This window comes from Poeciliopsis prolifica, unplaced genomic scaffold (assembly GCF_027474105.1).
Source record: "Poeciliopsis prolifica strain line A6 unplaced genomic scaffold, Auburn_PproV2 SCAFFOLD020, whole genome shotgun sequence".
NCBI classification, from domain to species: domain Eukaryota; kingdom Metazoa; phylum Chordata; class Actinopteri; order Cyprinodontiformes; family Poeciliidae; genus Poeciliopsis; species Poeciliopsis prolifica.
This window is the reverse complement of record NW_026562395.1, coordinates 2,418,244-2,443,410: the sequence shown is the minus strand read 5'-3', so window position 1 is coordinate 2,443,410 and position 25,167 is coordinate 2,418,244. Positions and strand designations below refer to the sequence as shown.

The 25,167-nt window shown below is 38.3% G+C and overlaps 1 protein-coding gene across 1 annotated transcript in view; it reads right to left on the bottom strand.

Moving 5' to 3' along the window:
• The window catches only part of mdga2a (MAM domain containing glycosylphosphatidylinositol anchor 2a), a 195,026-nt gene that overhangs the window by 96,743 nt on the left and 73,116 nt on the right, over nt 1-25,167 (bottom strand). The window contains exons 2-3 of the mRNA XM_055044237.1: nt 22,054-22,193; nt 12,687-12,861 (exon numbers count right to left, since the gene is read on the bottom strand). Coding sequence (XP_054900212.1) covers nt 12,687-12,861; nt 22,054-22,193 — 315 coding nt within the window. The remainder of the gene's footprint in view (nt 1-12,686; nt 12,862-22,053; nt 22,194-25,167) is intronic.

Sequence of the window (25,167 nt, the reverse complement as noted above, 5' to 3'; positions counted from 1 at the left end):
GCAGCAGGGTACAAAAGTTGTGACTTTACAACGCAAGATTTCACTTAAACCTATTGTTTCTGGATAGTGAACATTCAGGTCACCCAGCGTCGTAAGGGAATGAGGAATTTTCGAGCAGTAGCCATTAATTTTCCGATGATCAGCAAGCCATAACGGAAACACTTGGTGACGAGAATAATGACTGTTTTTCCAACTTAATCTAGTAACAATGCATTTCTATAACTAGGATGTTTTTCATTTGACTGACTTCCACGAAAGTTTCCCCATCTCCACCAGTCAAAGGTCAACTGCCAGGATACACCAGTCGTCAATCCATCACAGGGCAACACAGAGACACAAGGATGTTCACACACAGACACACGCAATTTAGAGACAATTATGCCAAAAGTCATGGATTTGAACTTTAGGAGCAAGCTGGAGCCAATTTATGAATATCATGATGAATAATAAGCTGCTGAAAATACACTGATATACATGCTGATGCTAATTTGACTGAACTTTAATCCTCTCATTACATATTTAATTTTCTTGAATATGCATTGATCAGTGACACATTCACACATGACATTGGATAATTGTAGAGAAGAATAAAGAAATTAGGAGAACACCTATCTCTCTTGCACAGCACCAAAACATGCAGCATCTTAAACACCTAAATGGCTATTTTTCTGCTGTGCTATTAAAACAATTTGTTGGACAATGCAAATTCATTCAGAATACATTTTTCTAACTAACAATCCAAATGGCAGCAATAAATGAGGATGCTTGCTGCAGTCTGCTGTAAACAAGCTTGCTGCTGACCTGAGGTCAATTATACCTGTGTGTACAGTCACAAACAGTCATAAGATTTACTATGAACTTTGACCTTTAGCTAATAACCAACCCTGTGTGTTTGTGTAGAATTGTAGTGCATTTTTCAGAAAAGTTACTGTGGAAAGATTGGACTTATGAAGGATGGTGAAGTGGTGAATTGGTCTAAAAACCCTTCAAATATGTTTTAATGAACTACAACAATCTTACACTTTTTATGTTCATTTTATACGTAGCTTTTGTTAAGGGAACAAGAGGTTTTGACTGTTTATCCCTGATTTCCCTGTTCAGTAAAGTGAATGTCTGCAGTATATACTAGAATACATTTATAGCTGTATTTAGGTTATGTAGTTTTATTCATACTGGGGGATATTTAGTTAATTCTCTGAAAACACTGATGTTTTCCCATCATATTTTAGGTACATTGTGAATTTAACTCTTTTTCAGCTTCTTTTCCTTTACTGACTACAAACAAATCATAAATCTGCAAAAACCTCATTTCGCTGTTGTTTTCCAAAAGGTTTTTGCCTTTGAACTCTTGTCCCAGCGAAATTGCCTCAGGCAACATCATGCAATTCACGGGGAGTTAGCAAGAGCCCGTTTTACTCAATAATTCACTTTTTTAGCAGGAGTGGAATTTAAAGCCAATATTACAGAGGCTTTATGCATTTTGAGCTTGCATTGAAGTTTTTAGGTCCACAGCCAAACGTACAGGGGTTGACACAGGTTGCTTTTCATGCCCCGTGAGAGGCTGTTAAAATATAAAAAGCAGATCTGAGTGAATGTCTGCAACAACTAATCACATTAGCATACAGAGCAGAAAAAAGCTTACTGCATTTCCTCAGCTGCTAATGGTGAGAAAAACAAAGGCAGCAGAGGAGCTTGACTCCACAACTCTGATTAAGGGGCCACTCCCCAGAGAAAGTCCTTGTAAGAGTAATGGGCAGTCGTGAACTGGCTTTACTTCCATTAACCACACCAGCAAACATTTACATAATGTACACATAATGTGCTGATTCATTCTGTCCTCATTCAAACAAGCCTCAGATAACTGACCGCGCCTGGATCACAGCCATTCATCATGTTGGGTCATTTACATCCAAAAGCACTAAACGTGCATCTCTGCCAACATACATTATGGGATCTTTTTGAAAACTTCCACATCAAACCACAGGAATCGCACAACATACTGTACAGAGATACCATCTGTGAAGCCCTTCTGCCAAATAAATCTTAAAGTGTTAAAAATGTACAAAACATTTATTTAATTTCAGGGTTTTTTTTCTCTGGCAAACAACATTCAGGTTTGAATTTATTTTTTTTCAGAAGCAGCGTTCAAAACAATGGAGGTCAAGAGATTTCCTTTCCCGCAAGTTTCACGAGAATATGTTTGGCCGAAGAGCCGATGAGGACATCGCTTTAAATTTGTGTCACCCTTGTTCTGAGAGACGTCTCTGAGACTTCAATGCCAAGTATAATCAGGGAAAGCTGCAAAGTGAAGATGGCTCACAGTATCAGAACCATGAAGTTCACGCCTGTTCCGTCCTAATCAATCACTCGCCTGTCCACCAGACATTTCTCGGCTTTTTAGTATGATCTTCATACGCTGTGACGGTGGAAGTCTTACATCCTCTAGCTTCTCTTGATGCAGAGCTTTTGTAACTGATGGAAAACATGACCAGCAGAGACTTCCTTTACCAAAATGCCTCACTTTACTGTTTGGCGTAGAAGAGATTTGCATATCTGACTACTATGTACTCTGGGATGCAGAACAGACTTTAACCAGACGACCTGAGTTATCTGCAAGGTTGATACATCGACAACAGGTCTTTAATGTATTTTAGTGTTAAGCCATTCAGTGATTTACAAACTAAAATAAATACTTTAAAGTCTATTCTCTGAGCAGCCATCCATGCAAAATGATAAAGTCCAACATAAAACCAGGCACTGTGTCTGTTAGAGATCCAAAATACCTGAATTATCAAATGCAGTCGGAATAGCAAAGGATTTCTAAAACAATACCCATATGAATTTTTACCAAGGTAAACTAAGAAACCGAGAACTGCTTCCTTCCTACTTCAAAGCAGAATTACGTTTTTTTCCTTCTTTTTTTTTTTTTTTTTTTAGATTTTAGAGATTCTTTGTACCGCAGTGATGGATCCCATAAGCAGCGCTTTACAAGGTAGAGCAGATGCAACGCTGTTCCTAATTTTCACCCCAAGATCCTCAGCTAGTTCTTAGAGAATAGCACTCTGGAACAATAACAAAAACCAGACAAGAAACAAATAAAACATTTACAAGCATAAACACTCTACGGCAGGCAGAAATGAGAATGAACAAGACGAGAAATTACAACACTGGGACAAAAATAAACACTGACAGAAGAAGTGTGTCTCCAATACAGACACATGGAGAGTAACACTAAAGAAAGAACACTTCACGGTGTAATTGAAGCGGCAATTTTAGTTGCAATCAAGAATAATGACAGAAAATCACAACTGAGAGCAGAAAAGCTTCATCGTTTGTGTTTTTCTTCTAGTTGGCACAGTATTTCTGCATACATTAGAAAAGGAAAAAAAAAACCACCTAGTTATCTCCTTCAAAGTCTGACACATATTTAATAATCTGTTTCATCTTTATGATAACAGGCTGTGAGGAAAGAAATTAAACTTTGAAATGATTTATTTTTCATAAAACTTCTGTCCTTTTAGTAAGACGGTAAGACCGCTTATTTGATGGTTAATTGAAAATTGGTGTTCTTTATTGTAAAGGTTGGTTAAAATTGTGTTCCCGTCACAGGATTATGGCATAAAACTGTGATAATAATGAGGGGAATTGAAGCAGTTGTAGCCTTGTTTCATATTTTGCCTTTGTATGAATAGTCATACCATGATAATTTATCATATATGTATATATAAAACATTCCACCTAAAAGAGCAAAAAGCAAATTGAAACTGCTTGTATGCCAGATGAATTGTGTTCAGGCTACAGACCCAACAGATGTAATTTGGTACATATCACATTCTGAATGTCATATGAGTGAGAATGTTGTAAAAACATCAACTCTGTGAAACCAACTGCTACATGAAAAATGTGATGCACTTGCACACAAATTTCATGACATGACTTTTATACCAACAACGTAGCAAGAGAGCATTCTACCTGTGGTGTTGTTGATAGTTTTGAAATTAAAATTGTTCTAAGTTAGATATAACTGACTTAGAAAGGTGATGCAAAAATTATTACAATGTGTTTTAAAATGTTCTTAGGGCTCTTAAAGCATAATCTATATTTTTCCAGGAGTGCAAAAGATCTGTGACGTTGCTATTTTGTAAGAGGAGCATTGTTTCTTGGAAATCTCATGCTTCATCACAGAACTCAGTCACTGATAGGTCTCGTTGCCACCACACAAAGTACTTGAGCAGCTTAGAGGCAGAGTTGGAGCACAGTGTCGGGGACGAAGGGAGAAAACTGTGCAGAACCCACGGAGAGTTAATTTGCAGTTTTGTAAACGATCTAGATGTGTGCAAGAGCTCTCTCCATGTCAAAAGAAAACAGATTGCAAAACAGCTCCAGGGTTGTTTTTTTTTTTTTTTTTTTTTGGGTATTTCAAAGTCAGCACAAGTATTGTGTGAACTCAATGCGCTCAGGCTATCAGCAAAATGTGCACTTAGAAACACTGGGGATGAATCCCAACAAGTGCCTGTGCAACAGCAACTCTATCCATAAGAAAGTAGCAGTGCCTTATAGAAGAGGGAGTGTGATCAGTTTGAACAGCATGTAAGCTATTGGAGGCCACCAGTAATATATAATTTTCTTTTCTTCATGGGCTACATACAGTGGCTGGATGTGACCCTCTGGCCTTGAGCTTGTCATGTCCGATGTACACAATGTAACAATTGCAAACTGAGTCATATCTTCAAGTTCACCTCTTTATTGTTTGAGTAAATCTGTACAAAGGAAAGAGTCATTACACCGTATTTCCAATCTGCAGCGCAGCATTAAAAAATATTTACATTACTTACAGATTTATAAATGCAATTCCAGACATCAGTTCTCCCTAATAAGAATAAGATGATGGTGGCACAACTTGAAGGATTTCCTCAATCTTCCCTTGGACCTGGAGCTACCATTTTAGTCACTTCAGCAATTTCTGTGTTTTTGACAAAAGCAAGAGCATCTGCAATTTATGGATAAGTGCATTTATGGATAAGTGCAAATAGTTTACCTCTGAGTGTGTTTCCATCCGCATATATTTAATGTCATTTTCTATGACAATCCATCTCAGAAATTAAGCACATGCAAAATACGTTACTTTTTGAGTTTTTCTCCCTCAGTTATTGCTGCATCACTATGTCCTCATAGAGCGTTTTGATGTAGTGGGCTCAAAAAAAGAAAATGTTATTTATGTATCAGTTTTTAGTAAAGGCATTATATGGTTTTATGCCCTTTTCCATAGTAAGAATACTTTGAAAACATCTTGCTCTTATTTTTTAAACCTTGTTTTAGTCTTAGTGAAATACTAGCTTCAGTAAATGCCCATGTCATTTTTGAGATGTTCTGGGTGTTTTTTTTCTCTGTTTTTCCTGAAGACACCACATTATAAATTGTAACCTAAAAAGCAATACAAAAATGACTTAAATCTTTAAGTTTTAAAAAGACTGCTGGCGAGCCAGCCAAATTTGCAGTAATTCTGCCACATTTTGGGCTATTTGAAAACTAGCCCAAATTCTGTGAAATTTGGGCTCTTTCACAGCAGTTTCTGTGAAAGAGGAGACGTTGCACTTTCCAGCCAATATTGGGTTATTACAGTAATTTCACCCCCACTGTAGCAGGGAATGAAATTAATCTGATGGCATTCTTAATAGATGGTAAAATGACTTGTTAGATATTGAAAGTTCCACTTGTTATGGATGAATGGGCAAATATACATTTTCTCATACGGCATTTAAAGAGCTGTGTACAATTAAAATAAGTAAAACTATCAAGGCGGACATTTTAAATTCAGGACATAAAGAGGATTTTTGCAATAAATGGAGGAAAAAAAGAGAAAAAGTATATATATAAGTTTAAGGAATACAGAAAAGAGCGTTTAGAAAGCAATTATATATTTCTTCAATAGGTTGAGTCATAGCTCACACTGAACCGGCTTCCAGCATCAGCCACACTCAAATGAAGCCACTAATCAATAGGTTCCCTGGAGATCACCATCCCACTCACTTCCCTATGCATACACACACGTATATTACGTAGTCACTTTAAAAGAGTCTCCCCAGTGTATGCAAGTGTGAGCTTAGAGTACAAACATCAGAAATGAGAACAGATGAAGGAGTTATTAGGAACTCCACAAGCTTCAGTCAAATGTTCCTTTCTTTCTTTCCTTTTTTTTTTTTTTTTAAATCAACATGTTCCATGTTTCTTTGAGTCAACTTTCTCTAATTAACCTTTCGGTTTTCTTGCTCTGCACACACATTTACTCAGACATCTTGCAGCGGGGCGGCAAGATATGGACCCCTGATGAGATCGGGAGCGCCGGTTTTACTGACCGGCAGGAAAAAGCAAAGCCGGCACGTCCGCTAAACAAACACCATCAACCGAAGCTCCTTCATGAACTCCATCAGAGGGCGGGCAAACAGAAAAGCAGACACACTTCCCCAAGTCGCCCCCACATGCTGCTCAACAGTGTTGCACAGCTAAGGAAGCCTGTGCCAAGACAAGTTAAGCCTTTGACAAGTTTGTGAGAGTCAGGACCTTGCTGGTGGAGAGGGTGTTCATGCATAAGCAAGCAGCTGAACCCAATGGGCAGTCCCTATTTCTGTTGCCTCTTGCAAGAATGACCACAGACAGAAATTGGCACGCAAATCTTCAAACTAATCTACACGGACACTGATGGCGACAAAAAAAGAAGAAAAAATAAATAAGATTTACCTTTTGAGTGACGTCCGCACCCCAAGAAACACACATAAGATATACACACGAACACACAATATCCTCATTAAAATTCCCAGGCTTCTGTAGCAGCGGTGTGAAGTAAGAGCTGTGCAAGTTCCTCCACTGATAACAGACAGAAACCGGGCTATTGTCTTATTTTAATCCATTTGAAGGAGTGAAACTGGAAATATCAGGGAAGAGTGAAGATGTGTGTGGAAGAATCAGTGAAAATTGCACCGCCATCCAGTTGGTTTCCACAATAAAAAATGTGCCTATTTCTAGTGCGAAATAGGCACTCTAGAGTCACTGAAAAACTATTTCCACTGCACGTAACATCAATATCATCCACCTGATATTAGCATATAGAAAAACACGACCGGATGTTTCTTTCTGGAGGTTAATGCAAAAGTCAGATGAGGCTGTACGTCTTTGTCTTCTTTTCTGCACCACATCTATTTGTTCTCAGTTTATTCTCAACTGCTGAGTTTGTTCAAAGCATTTTTAAACGGAGTGCTAAAGTGGCCCTTTTGTCAAAGCCTGCATGGTAAATGCTGACCTGGTTTATGGCGAGGCAATTTGTTTTCCATTTGACCACAAGCCGAAAACATTTTGTCGTTTGCTTGCGGAGGTAATTTGACAACCTTGTGAAGAACTGGAACAGTAGTGGCCCATTTTGTTTTTAATAATAATAATGAAAAAAGAAACAGCATTTCAGTATTGATTAGCATTCACAAACCCCATAAGCTAAAGGAGCATGAGTAACGTTTCAAAATAATAATAATAATAAAAAGTTGACACTTTCAAGATTTGCAAAATATGACCAAGTTAATGTTTTGACACTTTTGATTCAATGTCTTTCCACAAAAAAAAAAATACATTGCATGTGGTGCCGTTTGTGAGCGAATGTTTATTACACCTTATTGTGACACTTCTAATCAGTCTACAGTGAACCAGAATGATTTAAATTCCCTAACATCAATTTGTTATTCATTCGGTCACTTGTCTTTCCTCCTTTCGGCCAAATCTCTCTTAGATGTATTGTGCTCTGTGTCGGTCAATGAACTCTCTGAGCCTGCAATAAGCAGCCCCAGCAGAACTCTTAAGCCCTCCTCGATCGCTCACTCAATGAAACATTAGACGCTGCAGCAAAATTAATGCGGCTGAAATTAAATGAGAACACTGAAAAGGCTTCCCTATAGGAGAAAAAGAGGAGAGTTTCTTAAGCCTAACATCGATCTGTGTAGGAGTTGGACAGGGTGCTGTATTGACTTTGCAGAAGCCCTTCCCCAAAGACCAAACTGTGGCCAACACAACTGAGGTGTCAGCAGGTATAAAAGGTGCTTAGATGGACTTCTGAGGTTTGTTAATATGTCACCTTTGAGAGTAAATAGCTAAAATCCCTTCCTCCAGGTTGACAGGATTACTTTAATTACACTGTATAGAGAATGGTTTACAAAACACTCCAAAGTAAACTTTTGCTTTTTTATCAATACAATAAATCGCGGCAGTGACACATACATATATATTTTTTTCTCAAAAAGTGGCATGCAGCTGTTTTCATGTCACTCTAAACACAAAATCCTTGCTATTATGTTTGAAGGTGGCAGCTTCATTGCATGTGAATGTTTTTCTGTCAGCTGGCGAGAGTTGATGGATTGAAACAGAGTGAAACTGGAAGAATATCAAAGCCTTGAAACTGAAGCAAAGGTTTAACTTTCGTTAGGACGATGGTGCCAGAAGCAGAACCAGAGCTCCAATAGAATAGCTTACATCAAAGTATAGTGGTTTGAAAAGTCTAGTCAAAGCCTAGATCACAATCAGATTGAAAATATGTCACATGGCTTAAACATTAATGGTTAGCATGAATATACATACATTCAATCTTAAAAAGAGAAATGAGCTAAAATTTGTCATTTTCTCTTTTTCTGTCCATTCTCCTGTATGAATGTGCAAAGCTGGTAGAGAAAAACCCCAGGAGACATAGAAGGGTCATTTCAGCAGAAGGTGATGCTACAAAATAATTGACTTAAGGAGGCTGATTATACTATTACTTTAGAGCTATGCACTACTTTGTGTTCATATAAAAACCCAATATACATAGGAATTTGTGATTGAAATGTGACAAAATGCAAACAATAGTTCAAAGGATATAAATACTTTTACAAGGTATAGTTAAGATAAAATCATTAGTGTTGTGTGTGGAACAGCTACTTTTATGAAACAGGAAAGAGGATCAAAATGTGTAATTAATCTTTATAAAAGTTGAAAAAAAGTTCTAATTTCAATTCCAGAAAAAAGGAGCAAAACAATTATCTGGAAATAGGCAAATGAAACTAAGAGCAGAATACTCTCAGTTTTAAGCTTCTTAATGTAAAATACAGTGGTGCTTGCATATGCAAAGGATCGCTCTTCTACAGAGAAAAGTGAACAGTCTGTCTCGCCACTTAGTATTATTTTGAAAAATAAACAAAAGTGCACAACCATGCACAGCACAGCTGAAAAAACAGAAACAGAAAACATAATGACAGGTATTGTTGATAAGAGATCCAGCACCAGAATGCCAGTTTTTGAGCTAATTAAAATTTGGAGTTGCTACCCACTAAAAATAGCATGTGCTGCAGAGGTCCATCAATTTAATCCCCCCTCAGGGGACAGCTGGAACGCTGCTTTGTGGGAATAATGTTCTTCTTCTGGATGGGCAACATAACACAATTCAAGTGGAGCACACGTGCAAGTGCAAGGATTTCATATGAAAAGAAAAAAAAAAAGTTACATTTTACCACATAAAATTTATGGAGGCAGTATTCTTCTTTTTGAGATACAAACAGAAAACAGAAACAGTGTCATTGATCTTTCTATAGAAGAGTGCAATAACATATCTGCCTATAGACAAACTCCACTAGTACTGTTCAATAATTCTGTTTCATTGCTCTAATGTTTATGTGCATGTTAAATATGCAAACATTACAGAAAACAAATATATAGAGACAATGGAGACCTATTACACAATGGAGCTTTGGCATCCAGCTAACAAACATAATGAGTTTGTCAATTACAGCACAAAAACTACAAATGCCGGATGATGAGGCTCCCTCAGAAACCATTGTTTCTGTCCCACAGATGGTCTATTATGAGGGATGGCTTCATTTCCCCGTTTGTTCTTCGTGTGGGCTCCTTCGTACGGCCAAGGTGAAACGGTGCAGAGAAAAGACAGGGCACTGACTGTCAGCTGCTGAGATGCATTCAGCCCCAATCTCATAGAGCACCAGGGCCATCCCCAAGCTTTTCTAAACAAGGTTCAATTCCACAACCTCTGTGTGGGTGTCAGTCCAAATAAACAGGTGCAGAAAAGTGACTTGTACAGAGGGGGATACAGCAGGGGACACGGATGAGAAGAGCCAGGAGAGTGGGGAAGCAGACCGGTAAAAACAGTATAGTGTTTTCATAAAGAAGAAAATTCAGAAAAAGTAGGTCTGAGGCAAAATGATGGTGCTGCATCATTTACCAAACAGAATTCGATTTTGCCTCATTTCCATTGAAATGCACAACTCAAGTCTGAGCGGTTCGGCAAGCTGTTTTGTCTGTTCTCATTGTAAAAGTGGCTCACTCAATCAGCCTGTACCATCCGGTACGGTTAGGTTGGAGCTACTGGCATGCGTTACGTTTCTGGTCACACTAATTTAGCCTCTTAACAGCAGGAGCAGGGATTATTTCTTGTGAACAAAACTGCAGCGAAGCACATTAATGATGACAGAGGTTAGAAAACTCCCAAGACCTCCAAAACAAATACTATGGGCCAAGCAGGAAACAAGAAAATGACAAAGGTTTGCTGAGGTGTAATAAGTTACACTATACATTAAAAATCCTTTTAAGGAGTTAAAAGTGCTGACCATGGAGTTTCCTCCAGCTTTACGAAACACAAACTAACACAGTGCTTTGCCTTGCCTGCCTGTTGCTGCATATTGCTGTATAGCAAAAAAACACAAAAAAACTATAAAAAAGTATTGGAATGTTTTTCAATATTTCTGTTGTTAGAAAACATACAAAGGTTCATTGGTTAACCGGTAAACTCCAGGTTCAACTAGAACACAAAGCCTGACTAATTAACCTGGTAATAATTTATCCTTGAGTCACCATAAGAGGCTACAACTGACTGGCAAAAGGTTAACTTATACAGTAAGGATATTTTGATACATTGTTGATTGTTATTGTGATATTCTTTAAATTTTGATCAGAATTCTGATTTATTTTGACACAATGGTAAATTCTAGAGAACATTACCAAACCTCAAAATAATAATAAAGAACAGCATTGTTGGGATTGTTACTTTCACAACGTTACTTACTGATGGTTCTATTAGAGCATCAGCAGATATTAGTACATTTATCTGTAGAATTAAATGTATCTATTGTGTGCTGTTTCCCGATAGAAACCAAACTTCATAGAGTAACATGTCCTACAGCAGCACATTTCCTAACGGGTTTGCAACAATCAATTGCCAAAACAAGCAATGAGGTTAAAATATGTTTCTTTGTCACTTATCCTTATTTTAATGAATATTACACAGTATTATGATGAAACATTAAGTTAATTAAGTTCAGATCGCTCACCCCTATTTAGCTCGGTAGGCAACAAGTACCAAACCGTTTGTGTTATTTTAGTGTTGTTGACTCAATATTGTGGCTGTAATAAATAAACAGAATTATTGCTTCACTGTTTCAAATAAAAGCAGCTTGGCCACTTTTTCTTCTACATTTTACATAGATGAAACATCTGTTTACTCAATGTTATTATATCATTAGAATCTCATAGAGGCAAATACCTTATTTGACCTAAAATGTTCTTTTTTTTATCCTAAACTGTAGCGTTATGTGTCTACAAGCACTTGCACATTACACTTTAACATAAACAGAGACCGGTGTTGGACCACGCAGACTTTCAAATGAATACAAGTTTAACTGGAAACAACATTATAAGTGAAAAACCTTAGCTCCACTGCCTCTTCCTCTCCTCGATCGCTAGCATATTTGGCAACAAATGAAGCACAGAGAGTGCATCAAAGATGTATGATTATTTTCCAAGTATGTAAAAGAAAACAAGAACCTCTGCGGAGGAAGAGAAGCAGCAACGAAAGAGTAAGAAGGAAGCTCCAATATGTTTAGAAAGCAAAGCATGTGATTTTGAACGAATCTCAGCAAAATTTCTTAACCCAGGGTCTTCCTTTTAAAGCAGATAATTAAAGTTCAACTACATATTTCTTGTTGTGTATAAATTCCCGGGTTTGGCTGTATCTCCACTAGTAGCCATAAAATATAGGTTAGTCCGAGATGAGGCAACCATTCTCGTGTCTCTGCTGTTGAGGTGAACGGATTCCAGATCAATAAAGCAATATCTATAAATCACTGCTTTGTTTGTCAAATGCTGATGGAGCTTTCGGGCTTTCCATACAGATGTAAACTGGAGAGGTCGAATTTACTGTCTGTATTTTAATCAACAATCTATGAGAACCAATACAGCCTCTTGTAATGTCTTACCCTTGAATAAGTACAGTTTCATTTTTCATTGAACCACACTGGCAAGCAGCCACAAGATAAAAGTCTCAATCTACAAATATGTTGCCAGTGTTTATGTACTGCTAAAAGGCTCAATTTGTTGTGTGTAACATTGTTTAAAACACATGGATTTAGGCAAGAGGCAAATGTCTCAGTAACTTAATGTGAATACTAGCTAATCTGTTTAATCTCAGCATCTTTGTAATCCTTGACAAATAGCGAACAAAAAGAAAAAATAAGAGAATAATAATCCACAACAAGAAACAAGCAGATATGACCAAATAATCTTGCAAATGTCTGTTCATATTTTTGAAGTAACATATTGACTTGCTATTTAAGACATTAAATAAAAACAAAATAATACAAGTGGGCCTGGAAAATATCAGAACTTACAATAGACGTCCACTCGGATGGATTTAATAGCTGGGGAACCGAGGCCGTTCTCAGCCTTGCAGTAGTAGCGACCCCCCTGTGTCCTCTGGATCTTCGCGATGTGCAAAGTGTCATTGAACACACTGGAGTCCTGGAAGCGATCTGACACGCTGCCAGCTGTCTTTGTCCAACGGATCTGAGGTGGAAAAAAGCAAACAACAATCATTTCCAGAACCCATTTCAAGAACTAATCCTCTGTTAAAGAGGGTAAGTAGTGCACCAAGTACACAAACACTGTTTAATGTCTAGCAGAAGACTTTCTGGAGGTGTGTTGTGATGCAAGCAACAATGACTCACTGTACTTTGCCAACAATGTGCGTTTCACAATAACAAAACATCTGATTAGTGTAGCAGCACTTAAAAATATGCCAGATTTTTGTGAGGTGAAAAAATTAAACCTTGAAAAACAATGAAAAATATTCTCCAGTTTTGGTTGCAATGTGTGGTATGTACTATTTTCAATAGTTACTTACAAGAGATGCAACTCAGCACAAAAGCAAGAAGGAGGAGTTTCATGTCATTATGAAGCGTGACTGTTTGCTAACGAAAGTCATATATGTGAATGAATAACGTGCAGAGCCTGGTGAGACATTTGGTGGATCTTTCTGCATGTGCTCTTGATGCATGCAGCTGTTCTTCCCGGGTACTCTGGCTTCCTCCCACAATCCAGAAACATAACAATCATGGTAATTGGTCTCTCTGAAATTGCCCACAGGTATGCGTGTGTGTTTATGTTGCCCTGCAATAGGCTGGCAACCTGTCCAGAGTGTACCCTGACTTTTGCTCAATTACGACTGCAGACAGGCGCCCTTTTCCCCAGCATGGACATCGAATTTTAAGCTATGTGGGTGAAAACAACTGAGTAAATTGTAAAAATTGACCAGTTTTTACTGGCCGTTGCATTGCCACTATGCTGTCAAACACTGTGGTTCATAATAGGGATATGCCAATAATGCCTTGATCTGGAGTTATTTTGGGTTTTTATAAGCTATTTTGCTCTGAATGAATAAACTTAATACAGCCAGCTCTGATACAACTAGTGAGCTGCTGTTTCAAGGTATTCAAGCTTCTGTCATACAGCATGACAGAAAAAAAAAAAATCCCCATTTAACGCCAATTCGAAGATAGAAAGTGGTTTTCTTAAACTATCAGGTTCAACATAACACTGTCTGATAAATTTGGCAGCTATGGATCCTCTTCTAATATTTCTCCACCGTCTTTTGTTTCACACCAGATCTACCTCAGCATGGGCTTCTCAACATGAGTACCTTTCACTAACTGATGGGACCCAGTTAGCTCATGGCATCGAGGTGTAATGAAAGGTGAAATAGCGTTACTCTCCAACATGAGGTTGTAATTGACTCTCAATCATCTCCTTCTCCTGTCCTCATTAAAGCTTACAGCATGAGCAGGTACTGTGACAACTCTGGCCTGGGGGCCAACACAGCGAGAACCACCGAGCACAGAGCTCTGCTTGATCCCTCACTCTAAGTAAGGTGCAGATGGACTGGCTTTGCCTGCGGAGCCTCACATTTCTCTGTCTAGGCAGGGGAAGTTCTGAATTAGAATCCAATATCTCCACACTGTATGGTGATAGCATCTTCTTGGATGCTGATAACATCCCATTTTACAGAGATAGCATCAGCTGGAACAGGAATATCATGACATGCCGGGATAGGGTTTGGGTGCTATCAGAGAGATTAGTGATGTGTTGTACCGACTGGGGATTGGAGGGTGACGGGCTGGAGGTAACCATGGCAGCTCCGTTGTCGGGTTATGACAGTTTTAACTTCGATTATTTTCCCATCAGAAAGGAGAGAAAAATGAAAGGATGAGTGGCCAAAAGTCCTGATAGAGGATGAGGAGCAGAAGAAGACACTTGCATTTATTTCATCACAGAAGTTTCAGATTCTCTGACTTGCCTAAAGTGTTTTTGCTTGGAGGAGTTTAAATAAATTGGGTGTATACATGTGACTGTTTATTTTCATGAAACTCCCTCATTTAAAGAAATGATTAAGCTGATCTGCTCGGACATTTCATGAAGTTTTCCTATGGAAAATTACCTACATTATTTATGCTGATTTAGAGATTTAAGAAGAGACATTGCACTACAGTTTGTTGCTTATGTATCTAAAAGCTGTATTGCCTGAGACCAATGAGGCTGCCAGTACCACTCATAATGTTATGTACATGTATGCTGTACACATGCTGCCAAATGAGACACTAATAGACCGCGCATGTTGGAAAAGCCCAAACTCAGCAACTGATCAATGCTGAAACACCACTGATGGAGAATTTGTGGCCTTATTAAAGCGGCGAGGGACATCATGAGTTCAGCAGAACAAGCACTAAACCTAAATAAGTTACGAGCATAAATTAGGTGCGGGTTGGAGGGGGGAAAAAGGTTTGAAATTCTGTGTCACTCTTCTACAGTGTGTTAGATTCTCTCGCGCAAACACAAAGCTTTCTTTTTTGTGTCGATCTCAGCAAAATCCAGTATTCTCTGAGCTTATAGCCTCAGCCTTTTCTTTGCCTTTTGTGCAAAGAGCTTTGAGTTTTAGGAAAACGCTGTATCAATAAGTGCATTGTTAGAGTGACGTTAAGAAGTGCGTATTCAAACGAGGCTTTATATTCTCAGAAAAGACGGAGTGTCGCCGTTTGCTCACAGGGACAGTAGACCACATTATCGGATGAGCTCTCAGCTCTTCCTCCACCCCGAGGCTATTTTCATGCCTTCGCTCCTCTGACTTTTTACATCTAAGCACCTCAGCCCACAGGGGAAGTCTTGAAGTGTGCCTGGTGAGAACAGTTTGACCCTCTCCAGTCTCTTTAGTGCAATGCAAATACTCTTCATCGGGGAACTTCTAGCAGATTTGAGCATTATGATAATTGCTGCTCCTGAAAACTAAAAGCCTTGCCGCATTCATTTTTCTTTTTGGCTTTTTCTGCTGCTCAGCTCATATTATGTGCTTGCAATTACAATCTTATGAATAAGTCAAACTGCCAATGGTGCATCACCCTGAAACTGCTCTCTTTTAGAAAATAAACTTGTGTGTGGAGATTGCTCCTGTGTATTTTTGGGACTTGAAAATTCAAACAAATGGTGTGGCTTATAATTTGTGAGGAAAAAAAAAGATATTTGGATGTTATATTTTTTAATAACATAAAGATATATACTAAAGCACAAAAACAAAACTGCAAATTCCTATTAAACGAGACACCCAAACTGATGGATCAACATTTGCTCACATGGAAGGAAGAGACTTGCCTGACTCTGTACCAACTGAAAATCCCAGCAGTGTTTGAGACCACACATGCTGGGATGCCGCGGCAAGCGCTAATTAAAATGCGCCCAGTATCTGTTGTTATGCGGGGATCACATGCTGGAGCACGCATCCTCGGTGAAGCTCCCGTAATGCCTGCTGTGACGTTTCCCTCTCTCCAACTACGGACCGGCTTCTAATTGCTTGCCATCTTTTTTTTCTTTTATGCGCCATTGGTGGTCTGTGCCTTCTCAGTGGTGCAGACAAGTGTGGCTGAGCATGACAATCAAGTGATCAAAAGAACCAACAAGAGGTTCAGATTCTGAACTGTGAGCACATTTTCTCTCCAGGTCTATTTCAGGAAATCTGGGCCCTCACTCACAACGATGGGATGATCAAATCAAACAAGGCAAATGGTCGATGCTTTGACGGCAAACCGAGAACCAAATAAGAAACTGGATAATGAAATGAAAGCCGTAAGACTTTCTTTACGTTACTACAGTGTCTATAGCAATCAAGGAGAAAGCACCATCTGCTGGATGCACCAGCACTGTGGGTAAATGTTATGTGGAGCTCCAAAACAAAGCACATATCCCAATTGGTGGGTATTAAGCCAAGCATCCTGGGGCCTGAGGTCAGCTTATTTGTACTTTCTGACCCATGGAGGTTTGAGTTGAATCTTGTGGGCGAATAATTGAAACAAAGAAAAAAAAAGGAGTGTGTTTGCAATGTGGTGTTGGAGCCTGGTACTCAAACAAAGTAGTGTGGACATAATGGACGCTGGCCAAGGCAGAGGAGACAGGGGCAGATGGCTTTATCATCAGGGACTCTTTGATGTCTGTTCATAGCATCAAAGACAATGAATAAATCTGGAGAAGAATGACCATGAAAGCATGAAATGATAAAGCTGTCCACATTTGGTTTTCTAATGCGGAGTCACAGAAGGTGAAATAGTAATACAGAAAATGTCACGGTCAGTGGATCAGTCTTGTTTTTATTATTATTTTATTTTGCATCTTCCAGTAGGAGTTTTGTATTCGAGCTTTGTTTACGTCTGTCTTCTGGACTTTGAGGCTTTTCATATTATAACCTTACATTTTTCACAATATGATCTTCCTCTGTTTTCTTTTAAAATCAAGGTTCTGTAAATAAATAAAAAAAAACTAAAAATTTTGTTTACCCCTTAAATTTAGTTAGTTATTGCTTTTGATTGTTTTTCTTTTTCTCTGCTGACCTTATCCATTTGTCCACCTACCCCTCACTCGTCCTCCCATCAACCTGTCATTTCAAAGGCAAGCCAGGATTGATGCCCTGAAGAAACCAAACTTCCTAAACATTAAACCTGTTAGCATATGCAACTTCATTACCAGATAAACCAGCTAGCCACACTTTTTTTCAAATGAGATAAAAGTGATTTAACCATTAATGATGCAACAACCAACTGTTTTTTATACTCTATCCTTTTCAAGAATACACTGACTTTGCACAAGATTTCATCAGAAGCATCACATGTTCTTCAAAGATATAATGGAATTTTCTATAGCACAAAATATCATTAATTTACTCATGTTAAGATTCTCCGCAGACAAGGAACAGTGTGCATGCAAGTCTAATGTGTCCTGTTTGTGCAGATGCCATGTTAATTTTGTAATCATCATGTGAGTCTGGAAGGTTTTACAGACTTTGTTGTTAAGATTTTTTTGAAATTCTTGGCAATTTGTCTATTCACTTTGAAAATGCATTCAGGCAATTTCCATTGCATAACTTTAAAAGGCAAAACAAAATGGTTTATTTAGGCTTTATGATTTGTGAAAGACAGATTTGGTCTATAATTCATTTTTACTTTTGTGTAAATTGGTTACATTCTTAAGCCGTTGCTAAGACAAAAAGTAATAATGATAATAAACAGAAAAGATAAAAAGCAGACATTTTCAAATCACTACAAAGAAGTCAGGGACTACATTTTGACTGATTTAGATTGAAATCAACATTCAGACCAGGGATGTAAGCTCATTTGATTTGCAGGGAGCTGACATTTCTGGAACACACCCAGTGAGAGGTTTTATTGTCATTTTGTGTGACTAACATTACAGAACCCCGTGGCGTCTGAGCTGGCCTCTGTGTCTTGGTTTATTGCATCACCGGTACTACGGCTATCAAGGCAAAATGACTAGTTCGACCAATTTTATGGAGAGACGCGTCGTCTTCACTGCAAGCATGTGGGAGCACAGAGACATTACATATGACTTCAGGTCTCTTCTGGTAGGGACTCTGGGCATCCTGAATCTACAACCATCATCTAAAGGTTTGCTCTTTCAAGCAGGTGCCTTCCCATATTGCTTATCCAAGAACTCACTAACTGTGTCATGATGAGATTCTAACACGGCCTCCCATTTTCCCTAATCTTAATCTACTTTAATGTGCCAGATGCAATTGAATCCTCACTGACTGTCAGTATTGTTCATTTACAGGCAGTCACCGAGGAAATATACAAAACACGACATTGATATGGGCATGGCTGTATGGAGAAATGCCACTGTCTGTTTTTTTTTTTAGCAGACAATTTACCCGGTGCCACTTGCAGTGCACATCTTTAAGAATTTAAAATAATTGGCTGGTGTTTTCGCCACATGTCAACAGGTCCCCATGTTTCTGGCAGCGCCTGTTCTCACACCTTGAAATGCCATGCCAACAAGGAAGCACCAAAAAGCACATTATTCAGTGTTCAGATAATTAAATGAGAAGACAGACAGGTGTTGTTACCATTTTTGTGTGTGCCTGCGTGTGAGTGGAGGAGGAATTGTGTGAATGCCAGGCTTTATTATTAGAAAGCCTGTGTGTTTTCTCCAAGTTGGGGTGGTGGGCGGATGGGCTTAGGGCTGACATCAAGCCCTCTTGTAAAGAGGCTGCTGCCTGACTGGACAAAATCCAAACACACACAACAGTGGGAAATCCTGCTGTGGTTTCTGTGCAATTTAGGGAAACTTAGCACATTTTACTCTGCTGGTTTCTACTTTTGGAAATTTGCATGTGTTCTGTTAATTTCCAAAAATTGAATACACCCATTGTGTCTATGTGAGCTTTAATTGTTGCAACCTGCATTTTAAACTTTATGTGCAGGAAAAAAATAGGCACACTGTAAATTCTGTACTCAAATGCTGTGGTGAATATCTGAGTTAAAAATCAAACGGGAAGACAAATACTAGTTCCTCATGACTGAAGTTAAATGTTTAAGCAGGTATTGTTCCCCTCCGAATGCAAACAATATGCTTCTCTTGCAAAAGTAACTCAATTTTGGTTCATTACATATTTTAATAAATATACAATGGTTACTGAGGTAGTTGAGATAATTTCAAATTACTTAAGCAAAAGAAAAAAAACTATTTTTGTTTTTCTTTCTTATTTTCAGTCCTGTTGTTTCAATTGGATCTACTGTAAATTATGAAGGAATATTGACACCTGTCAAATTTAATGTGAATCATAAAAAGACACCAATTCATGCTTAAAAATTATTTAATATTACTGTACATTAAGAATGCCTTACAGACATAGATTATCATAAATATGACAATAATTTGCTAAATAATCTTTTTGTTTTTGTTTTGGCTACGATTTTCAAATGTCAATATATGTGTTTAATTAATATATGAGCGAAAGCTATCTTTTCCATTTCATTATGTTTCTATTAAGCAACAGACTTTTGGCAATGATTCATTAGTTTCATTAGTCACTTGTTTACAGTGACCTCAACATTTATTCACACCTGCAGAAAAGATACAAAAAACTTTTTTTTTCAGTAGCATATAAATACATATTTATATAAAAAACACAATTATAAAACCAGCAAGCGTTCACAGAGGAAGGAAGAAGGATTTCCAACTTCAACATCTCTATTTGGATTACTACAAACTTCTGGGTTAAACCTGGTTTTAATATACATTTTATATGTTAATTGCTAAAAAACTGTACACGATGTCCTTAGATAAGTATTAGTTCTGCTATTCTTCTTATTTTCTTTCTTTCCAACACTCCAGGAACATTGCAAGTCATTTAAAATTCATTCCATCAACACATTTCCACACAATTTAGAAAGATAGTACATGGTTTTTTAACCATAACTGCTCTGAAATAATCTCACATTATTGGTGTTTTTGTCTGGTTTCACAGTTTTTAATCACCTCTGGGATTCTGTTGTTGCGGTGAGCAAAGATTTGTTTTCCATAATAGCATCAGTTCTGCTGGTGAATAACCTGCTCAGCATTGGGATGCATAGTGTATGTAAACAGCCTAGTTAAGGCTAGTTAACTTCAAGGAAAAAAAACAAACAAAAAAACAGTGGAAATTTTATTTTTAAACTCTTTTCTGTTGGTTTAATACTGGGAAAGACGAGAAAACATAATATTTTTAAGGCAATTATGTGTTAATCAAGCTTAAACTTGCCTGATCAGAGCAATAATTACAAAGTTTGTATTTTTTGAGGGTGATATTACACTAGAATAGTACAATATGACTTCATTACAAGGTGTTTTTCACACATTTTTAATAAGTGTGCAAGTTAATGAGGAGATTGCTGTGAATAAGCTGAGTAGAAATATGTCTCCTTATAATGAACGTGTGAATAATTCTGAAGTATTGGTGGTTACTCTTCCTGAACTCATGTAATCTAGTTCCAGAGATAAAAAAGGAAACCTGTTAAACACAGGAGATGTGAGAACTGACGCAACAGCACAAGCTGGGTCTAATCACAGCTGATCGTGCTCCACACGGCAATTTGACAGAACTGATTACATTCTCCCCATAAATGCCATGAAAGGTAAGAAACTTATGTTAATTAAAAAAGTTCAGGAGTAAAGAAAGACCTCAATTAAAGATTGCTGGTGAACTTTATTTGCTTTAAAAGAAAACATGTACGCATGTATCTAACAGGGTCATGAGTTCTGTATTAAAAGTAACCTCCTTTCCGTCGCTTCCTAAGGTAACCTCTGAAACTTCCTCAGAGACTCAGGATGGTTGTGTGCAGAAACAGGTCCCCTGCCACTGCCAGAGGGCAGAAATATCAGACATGTCCCAAAGTCTGCAGAGACTCTCTGTGCCAGTGGACCTGCGTGAGAATCATAAAGACTCCGTTTCAAAGGAGATGCTACCTCCCCAGCCAGAGCCCTGCAGGGCGTTTGATCTCCCGCTCTGCTCTCTTCCCACCCTTCCTCTTTTCGCTCTTTTCTGTTTTGCAAAAACGAAAAAAAAAAAATCCTAATTAAGTGAAAAGATACAATGAGAGCAGAGTTGTGACCTAAACAAGGATGGCACTGCATGTCTGAAACTTGCTAATTTAAAAGCCTTTGGCTTAGCAATTGGAAAATGACAATCAATATGTTGTTTTGCTGTAACGTCCAATGGCTCCTGTCCATCAAACAGACAGTTGAGTCATATTAATTTAATGTACGAGCTTGATCTGGCCTGAGTATGAAGGGATAACTTCATATAATTGGAAAAAAAATATGACCTAATTGTTTGAAACACTAGCAGAAGAAGATTAGTACAAGAAAAAAACGGATGGTTGATTAATTTCGGGCAAATCAGTATCTGCAGGAATCAAAGACTATTTTTTCCATTCTTGCCTGATGAAAGCAAGAAGTGGAGAACAATAACAAATACAAAGTTTTCTTTTTTAATTAATTCACATCTGTAAATACGAATGTGAGAAAAGCTTTTATCTGACGCAGAGCACCCATGTGGATTTACATGACCCAGAGTCTTTTTGCCGCGGCCCGTTTCTCACTCATTATGCTTTGTTTTGGCAGATGTTTCTGCTGTTTTGCTTCCTGTGTTCTCATTAGGCTTTTATTATCAACATCCAGGTGCACAGTACAAGCTAAACCATCAATAATTAAAGGATTAAACTTTTTAAGCTGGTTTTAGTGTGCCACCATGATGCCTGTGCAGAATAAGGAAAAAAATAATAATGGAGACAGATGGAGGCCCAATTACCATCTCTCCCCTGATATCCTGATGTAGCTATTTCAGTCGGTGACTTTAGATGGGGTTTATGAAATCGCTTCCTTTACCTGTGGCCGAGGATGGCCTGTCACTAGGCAGGTGAGCTCCAGCGTCTCTCCTTCTCTGATGGTGTACACCCTCTCTGTGTGTCTCTCCTCTTCAACGTTGCAGGCATGCCCCGAGTGAATGATCCGGACAGTTGGAGGTGCTGTGCAGAAAAATGTCACAGACCAAGTTAGTGCCACTACATTCAGAAGCAATGTGTGGTTAAGGGGCATTTGAAAAAAGTTTATAAGCTGTTGTTCCAAATGACATGTTTGACAAGTATATATTTGTAAAAAGAAAAAAAATAGATAAATAAACTGGTTTTAGGGAAGTTTTTTTTAACAGAATTAAATTGATTAAACTCAGAAAAATTATTGCAACTTGTCTTTTTTTTGTGAATTAAAGAGGAATATCTATATTGTACACACTACCTATTACAGCAGAAAATAAGCTGAACAGTATAAAACATAAAGTCAACAACTGAGTAAATATGAAATTATTACAAGAAAAAAAAGAAACATTACAATATTAAAAATTAAATAAAAGGCTGAATATTTCAAATAGGGTTATATTAGTATTTCACACTATATTGCAAATGTTTCATCACTTTAGAATCAATGTAAGCAATATAACGTAGTAAAAACTTCATATTTCACATGCTAATCTAAAACTCAGAGTGTTGAATGGAGCCTCACACGAGACAGATAGCAGCGCTTAAGGCACTGATGGTCACACGGTGTTGGAGTCACACAAGAAAAAGATGAGTAAGGAAGCGTCAGGAATTCACACTGTGCATATCGATAATTTACAAAGCCAGCTGGATAGACTCTAACTGCGCTGAATGCCCACACCTGATGTATATGTTTAGTGACTGAGAAGGGAAGCTCAATGAACACAGTCGGGATATTGTTTAATGATAAAGAAAGGTGTTATGAATATCAAGCCAGGTGTTAAATCTGGTAGAAAACCTGTAGTGAACCATAATGCTCAAATACCCACAATGTGGAAGTAAAACAGTCCTGCACAGAGGTTTGAAATATTTACCCCTGGGTTCTTTGCAAATGCCCAGCTTGGCACAGATCCAGGTCAGTTTGGTTTGCCTTTTTTTTTAATTTTCATTCTTTCTTCCACTAAAACATGAAATCAACAACTGAAAACTGCATCCTTCTTTTCTTTGATGAGCTGAGACATTTAAATGTGTCAAAATGTGAAAAGAAAATAAATCTGCAATGGGCATTTTGTCAAAATGGAGCCGTCTACAAAACTTGTCGACTTTCCCTAATATATCTTGGCAAAGCGTAGACTGTGACATCTGAATAAAAACTGAAAGATATAGATATTTTGTTATGGCTAAAAGCAATCAGTATCACTCAGATTTGTGTCAACGCGACAGCCAGCGAGATTGGGAAGCGCGTGGAGCAGTAATTTAAACGCAGTGTCAAATAAATGACCCTCTGCTGGCTCGTAATGAGAGGCCCTCTCTTTTTCTTTATCTTCATCTCTAATATCAAAAGGAATTCAGAACGCTATGAAATTATCTGTCAGACTGTATTTATAAGAAAATCAGAATTCAAATGAAGCAACAAGTGATGAACTGCAGAGTTTCACATCGCACTGTGACAATTATACATAAAAAGAAAAAAAGTAATAGGAACCGACTTAATGGGCACCTGATATTTGTTTGGCTTTGTTATGGAAAACATATCTATACCCTTTCCAAGTTTGTAAAACGATCAATGAATGTATGTAGTATACCATGATACTTATGGCTTGCAGATAATCATAGAAGTCTAGAAAAATAATTGACACATATGGCAATACCAATCCAAATAAGATCGGCTGGAAATTTTATTTAGTTTGTATTAAGTATCCACAGGTGATTGCTAACAGCTGGCACTACTGAGGAAATTTAAAAAAAAAAAAGTAATATGTCCACACACCAACAGGCACTGAGACTCAAGTAGTCAGGGTTAAACTGAGCAGAGGAAGGGGTAATTTAAGGTAACCCACTCAAAATATTCGTTCCTACTGAGCTGTGAAAACATGGTTGCTCATAAGCGGCCCCTGACAATACTAGCATCTGTTCAGCATTTATTCCTCTCCAGCTTCCATGATTAGTGAAGAGGTTAGGGACGAGATGGGTTAGAGAGCGGATGCGGGATATGATTAGGAGTAGGCGGAGTACAAAATAGAAGGGGAAAGAAGAGGGGGGAAAAAAATCCAGCAGGAATCACAAAGAGTCACACAGACAGCAGCTTGGCTTTCATGTTGGAGGAACGGGCTTCCTGTGCGGGCCCCTCTATGCAAAGTCGGCCCCCCTGCAGCAGGCCTTCTTCTACCTCAATCCAGGCAGCCATGCTAATGAGCGAAGCGAAGCGACACTCCCCTCCGATGCTGTGTTGAGAGCCTTAGCCACAGTGTGTGAAGCCGTAACCAAATATCCTTCCCTGATCCCCACCATGCTGTTTGTCTCTCTTAGCTTGTTAGCTTAATGCTCCGTCATGCCCGTCGTGCTTTTCTAAAGGCCTCGCAGATTGATGTGTGCTGATACAGATGCTAATCATATCAGGTTGTTTGGCTTTCTTCAGTCTCCCTCTGCATCTCTTTCCCCTTCTCCGTTTAGATTTAAACCACTAGTGGTGAACTCCATTGGGAGGGTAATGCTTGAGAAATAGGCTCAGCGCAAGGGGCTTAATGCAATGCTGCCACTTAAAACAACAACAACAACAAAAAAACAGAAAAAAAGGGGGTTGAGAAACAAGACCCCAGGGCAAGAGTTAAACAAAGTGCTAATGCCATTTATTCTGATGAGCCACTATCACAGCAGTGCACTATCAGTCCTGGAGGAAAGCTGGGAAACACCCATAATTAATGAAAATCAGCTCCTATCTGCAACTACACACTCACAACTGCATAAACATCCGCTTACTCTTCATGCAGGCAGACATCTCCAAGCTTAAAGCCACAAAAGCAAATAACCCTCTCTTGAGCATACATAATGAGGACACTTATGTTAAAATAGTCACACATATCCTTAAGTGGCTAAGACCTGCTCTTTTATATCCCTTGGCCCAAAGCGTGAACTAAAATCACTCTCATTACTATTTCATTTCCAGTTTTGTTTCTTTTAAAAGCCA